We start from the raw sequence: 6,000 nt of genomic DNA on the forward strand, positions 1-6,000 counted from the left end.
GGGGTCTTCTATGGGGCCTTACAGGTGTCACACCACTCGATGAGCTCAGCAGCTGTGTCACAGAGGCTAAAAAGCAATTGTTAAATTTTAGTGTTGTCTGTTATAGTTTTTAAAAATTTCGGTTGTATCTCTCACTACGTCCTAGACTCTGCTGTCAAAGAATTAGTTGCTTCTAGGCCAGCTCGTTGTTCACTCCAGAGAGTGCGGTGCTGATAACACCAAGGTCATGGGTTCGGATCCTACATAGGGATGGCTGGTTGGCTCACTGGCTGAGCGTGGTGCTCACAATACCAAGCCAAGGGTTGAGATCCCCTTATCAGTCATCTTTTAAAAAAAGAAGAATTAGTTGCTTCTGGTGGGCGAGCTGAGTCTGGTTAAACTTAGCTGCCTTCCTAGGACAAGTGCCGTCCTTTCTGCTTATATCTTCTGTCAGGCCATATTCCAGAACCAGACTTCCCACTCCTGCCTGTGCTTATAATAGTGAAAAGCTGTCTGTCCAGTAATAGGGGAATTAAAAATTATGGACATACTATTCGGTCATTAAAAATAAAGGGATAATTCTGTACTGTTTGGCATGGAAAGACATCCACAAACTGTCGAGTGAGAAAAATGCAGGTGGTTGAGTACTTTTTCTCCCCTCATTTGAGGCTTCTTCTTCTTTTCTTTTTTTAAGTGTGCATTTTCATTAATGATTAAAAAAAAGATAAGTAAAGCTATTTTCATTTTGGAAAAGACCCAAAGTGAACAATAAAATAAGTTAAACTGCTGCTGAGCCAAATGTGGATGAGATCAGTAAGGAATCAGGACATGTGGCCAGTCCTACCCTGGAAGGGTGTATCTCACATTTCAAGTGTGGGTAGGTACCCAGCTCACAAACTGGGGTAGCACTGGAATCAGCGCCTTATAAGTTACAAAGGCTCTTGCAGATGTGAACTGGTGGTGGTGATGGGTGTGGGAGACACAGTGGAAGGAAAGTGCTCTGGTTATTGACGTGGTGAGGGGCTGCCACAGTTGCTCTGTGTCTGTCCTCCCCAAGCACTGGATGGTGGAATTCTCACTTTATAAATGAAGAAACAGGTCCAGAGAAGGTGATTTCCCTGAGATTACACACTGACCCTGTTAGGATTTCAGGTCTGGGCCTTCTGACTCTGAGAAGTCCTTTGGATTTCCTGGACATCTAGGCAATTTCTAGAACACTCTTCATTTTTCTTTTTCAGACGACTCAACCGGAACCAGCTGCACGTGTTACCGGAACTGCTGTTCCAGAACAACCAGGCTCTGTCGAGACTGTGAGTGATGCTCCGTAGCCAGCAAGCTCTGTCTATGGTCTTGTCCCTCACCCTGTGGGAGGGACAGTGTTTGGTCAGTGGAGCCTGGGCTTTCCCATGACCTTGACCCCCATGTTCCTCACCTGGCAGAAGTCATTCAGGACAACAAAGGCCAGGCCCTTTCTCTAGGAAGGTGCTCGTGGAGCATTTCTCCTTGGCAAGCACTTGAAAGAATCCACAGTTCATCCAGCTCCCCGTGCCATGGCTGACGGTGTGGGCATGAGGGTGTTCTGGGGGTGGCTTGCTTGTTACGTGATGCCAGCCTTTGTGGGGGGCACTGTTACGCATCTCCCACTGTCTTTGGTAACCTGCCTTGGGTTGAATATGTATCGATTCAGTTAAGTCCTTCTTGAACCTATTTCTATTTTGAGCTCATTCTCCTGTACTTCTTTGTTTAAAAGGAGTTGCTAATTCTGCTGCTCCATGATTTCCCAGATGTGTCTGTAATTGTTCTACCATACGTTTCATTTCGTGGGGTTTTGGGTTGGACAGGACCTTCAAGATGATCTCAGGAACCTCTTCTGCAGCTCCTAGAATATGGTGCTGCTATCTTTGCATGGCTTCCTCTGTTGATGGGGAGTTCACCACCTCTTCAGGCAATCAATTCCATTATCGAGCACATCTGCATATTAGAAAATTCTTCTTAATTTTGAGCCCTAAATCTGCTTTCTAATAACTTATGTTTTTCTTAATTTTGCTTTCTGTAACTACCTAGGACAACCATGTACACTTGTTAGATTTTTGAAGGGCTGTCAGGATTTTAAATTTTGAGTTATAAATTTTGAGGTTTTTGAGTCCCCTTAATTGTTGTCATTAACAACCTTAAGAACATTGGCTGGGACCTTCTGCATGCCCTGAAAAAGGCACGCAGTGATGCAGGTAAGACTGTGGGTGGGGACTGGGTGGGAGGTGGCAGCTGAAGGCTACCTGAGTGCTGAGGGCCCGACTAGGGCCTCCTGGAGTCTGGAGCTTGATCTCCTCTCCTCTGATTAAACACTTCTGCCATGATTTCCAGACCTTTTACTAAGTCCACCGGTCTCCAGACATCTGCAGAATTTGTCATTTTTCCTGCCTTTAAGCTTTTGTCTTTACAATGGAACCCTATTTTTTAGTTTGTCCAGATGGTCTCTCTGGTCACTTCCTGTTTCTTCCTCCTCATGGCCCGGAGGCTACAGTGACCTACAGTGATGATGACTTTTGCTGGTCTTTGCCACTACCGTTGGGCTCAAGTTGGGCCTTTTCTTGCAGTCCTCCTGTCACTGGTAGGTTAGCTCTTTCAATCAGTGCCAGGCACAGTGGGTGCTTTCTTTTTCTTTACTTGACTCCTTAAAGGCACAAGACCCTTCCCAGAAGATGCATCCACAGTAATGTCTGTTCCACCTGCAATCCATGTACTGGCGTGTGTTGTCCACGTGGTCACTGGCTATGTGCAGGCAGCTGTTCTTGCCCTGACTTGGCCCCAGCAGCTCGTATTTTCTCTCCCTGTCCTTTCTCTCACCTGGCTTTTGCAAAGGGTAACACAGCTCTGCCTTTCTGCAAAAATTCATCCTAAACATTTTTTCTCCTGGTCTCATTCTGCAATTTTTTTTTCCTTCTCCTATGCACTCTTAGCCTTCCAAACCCTTACCTGATTCTCCCAGCAGTATTGCCTGCTTGGACTCCCTTCCCCTCAGCCATAGTCATCTCCCACACTCCACCCTCCAGGGCTCAGAGGATATGCGTATCAGATGCCTGCCACCAAGTTCTGGGTACCCACTCTGATCCTCCCTCATTGATTTTGAAATGTCCAAGACATCTCATGTGAATCTGAATCCACTAACTTCCAGCCTTTGCTTGATCCTCTCCAGCCATATTCACTTTTTGGGGGCTGACATCTTTTGCTAGCAGGCTCACAGGCTTCCGGGACAGGAAGGGAGGTGCGGCTGGCCTACACAGGGACCTGATTTAGATGTGAAGGAAATTTCTAGTGCTTTCTGAATATCTACCTTACTGTCTCACTCCTCCCTGCAAACCAGTGCCCTGGGCTTACGGGCAACCTCTTGGTTCCACCATGACTTCAGTTATCCACAGTGCTGGCTCCTCTCTTACTTCCTGTGACCTCAGAGCTCAGATCCCCATGGTGTCTTGGGTCCCAACCCCAGATTTCTGGGACAAAAAATCTGATTGGCCCATCTTAGGCCAGGCGGTCACCCCTGGGCCAGTGAGCTGTGTTGGGGCTTGTGGGATCAGCCGGAGCGGTGGTTCTATGGAGCCCACCCCTTCTCAGGAGCTGGAGGTGGAACATATTCCCTTAGAAGGTGGGGTGAGATGGGGAGGCAGTGCCTGGTGTGTCTGGTCTCTCACCTGTTGACCCTCTCTTTGCTTTGGAGGGATGTGTTACTAATCTTTTCCATCTGGAGCAAATTATGGACTTTCATGCAGAGGCTGCTATGCTAAATCAGCATGAGAATGGGTTTGAGAGAGACCAAATGTGCTAGGTAAGATGTGGTCCCACGTATGTAGGCGGTGCAGCCCACATTTCAGTTGATTTTGCCCGTGTAGCCTCCAGAAGTTAAAATTCTGTAACTGGTTAGTCTTCACTAATATTTCCCCTGGTGTTGGGTTAGTCTGTCCATTTCTTTCCCTATGGGGGATCTATGGCTCACAGAGGTGATTTGCCTTGGACCACAGAGCAACTCAATGATTGGGTAGGAATTAGACACCAGGCCTTCGAGGGTCCCTAAAGAGCTTGAAAATGGTCTTAAGCCTTTACCCAGAAATCTTACTTTTGGGGATCTACCCTAAGGAAATAATGAAACATGAGTACAAAGATGTTCATTGCGTCATTAATTACAATATTGAAATACAAGATATTGAACTGAATATGGAAATAACCAAAATGTTTAACATTGGGGGAATGCTTAAGTAGATTATGGTGTATCTACTTGAGGGAATATTTATATAGTCATCAAAAATGGCCTTTATGAAAGATGTCAAGTATTGTCAATAAATGTTTGTAATATTAAGAGTCAGGATGCAAAACTGTGTTACATCACGATCACTAAATAAGTCACTCTAAATAATGCATGGAAAAATCACTGCAAAATGCCAACAAGGATTGTCTGCGGGTGACTTTGTTCTTTTCTGTGTTTCCCAGATGTTCTCTGAGAAGCATGTGTTATTTTTATGGTAGGAAGCCTCCCAGTTTTTTATAAGGAATGAGAGCCCTCTGTAGTCTGAGTTAAAGCAAGCGCTAGTTATGTGAAATCACAGAGCTTCCTCTAACCCCACCCAGCCCGTGTGCTTTTCCATAAGGTGAAATAAGGGTGCAGTTCCTCCCAGGGCTGTTGTGAGGATTAAAGAGAGGTGTGTCCCTCTGTCATGTCAGGTGTAAACACTGCGGCCAGTGGGAGGTGCTCAGGAAGTGCAAGGTGAGTGCATGTTGGAATTGCTTTGGAGGGTGGCAGACCCTACTCCCAGAGGCGGCCCTACAGCCCAGATGCACCCGGCTTGAGCATTTGTCCAGTGCCAATGGGGTTTCCTTCTCTGTGGCGATTCAGCCTCACTTCTCTTAGCTCAGAAGGTCCCTTGCTTTGCAGGGACCTTCTCCCAACAGGTTTTTCTTTTCATGAGTGGCTTAGGTGCTCTTGTGGAGGCCATGGGGAGAGGTCACGTGCTGGCCAGCACGAGGTCCCCGCAGGCAGCAGGCTGGAGTGTGGCTTAGGACAGTTTGCACAGGTGCAGGGTGTTGACAAAGGGAATCTGCTTTTTGTGCTCTTGGGCACTTTCCTGAGCAGTTTGGGGAGAATAAACGTGGAGCAAGTAGGTGATGTTGTCAAGAAATGTTTCTTGGAGCCCTGAAATTACAGGTGTGTTCTCTACTTCCTTGGGGCTGCCCCTGGTAAGGGTGGGCCTGGAGTTCCTGCTCAACAGCCCCCACCCCCCACCTCTTTAGAAGAGAGTGTCCACTCACTCCTTGTCTAAAGTTAGAGGGGGCATGGAGCTGCTGCAGGAGCCAGTCCCGTTCTGTGACATGCTATCACTGCCCCAGCCTCTCGGGGCCATCGTGAAAGGTTTCAGGAACTGCTGTCATTTTAGAATGAATGGAAGGTTTTGTGCCAGGCTCATGCTGAACAACTTACAGACATTCTCTGATTTCATCATCAGAACATCTCTACGTGGTTAGCATTTACCCCGTGTTGCAGGTGAAGAAATGCATACTTGGGGGGGGGTTGTGATAGGCCCACGGGGCCAAGCCAGATTTCCACCCTGGTCTGTCTGATGCTAAAGCTCATCTTTATATACTGACCATCCACCCCCTCACCCATCCATCCTCTACTCACCACCCATCCACAGGCTACACCCGCCTACGTACTCATCCACCCTCCCACTTGCCCATCCACCAACCTACCAACCAACCCTCCCTCTATCTCCCCACGCCTAGCCCCATCCCCCATTCCCATCTACCTATCCTCCCACCCAATACTCTCCCACCACCTACCCATCTGCCTCCCCATCCACGCTTCCACTTGTCCACCCTCAACCCCACCAATCTACCGTCCCACTTACCCATCGACCCTATAAACCTACCTGGACGCCCCTCTATCCCCCAACTCCTCACCCACCCTTCACCCCCCGCCCTCTTCCTCTCTCCACTTCCTCCTCACCTTCTACTTGCTATCGACCCACCCAC

General features: G+C 47.9%; 1 protein-coding gene across 1 annotated transcript in view; it reads left to right on the top strand.

The window, feature by feature from the left end:
* The window catches only part of LOC103603947 (slit homolog 1 protein), a gene marked incomplete at both ends in the record, with an annotated part of 161,256 nt that overhangs the window by 23,869 nt on the left and 131,387 nt on the right, over positions 1–6,000 (top strand). The window contains one exon of the mRNA XM_008588528.1: positions 1,218–1,289. Coding sequence (XP_008586750.1) covers positions 1,218–1,289 — 72 coding nt within the window. The remainder of the gene's footprint in view (positions 1–1,217; positions 1,290–6,000) is intronic.

Source organism: Galeopterus variegatus, unplaced genomic scaffold (assembly GCF_000696425.1).
Source record: "Galeopterus variegatus unplaced genomic scaffold, G_variegatus-3.0.2 Scaffold4882, whole genome shotgun sequence".
NCBI classification, from domain to species: Eukaryota; Metazoa; Chordata; class Mammalia; order Dermoptera; family Cynocephalidae; genus Galeopterus; species Galeopterus variegatus.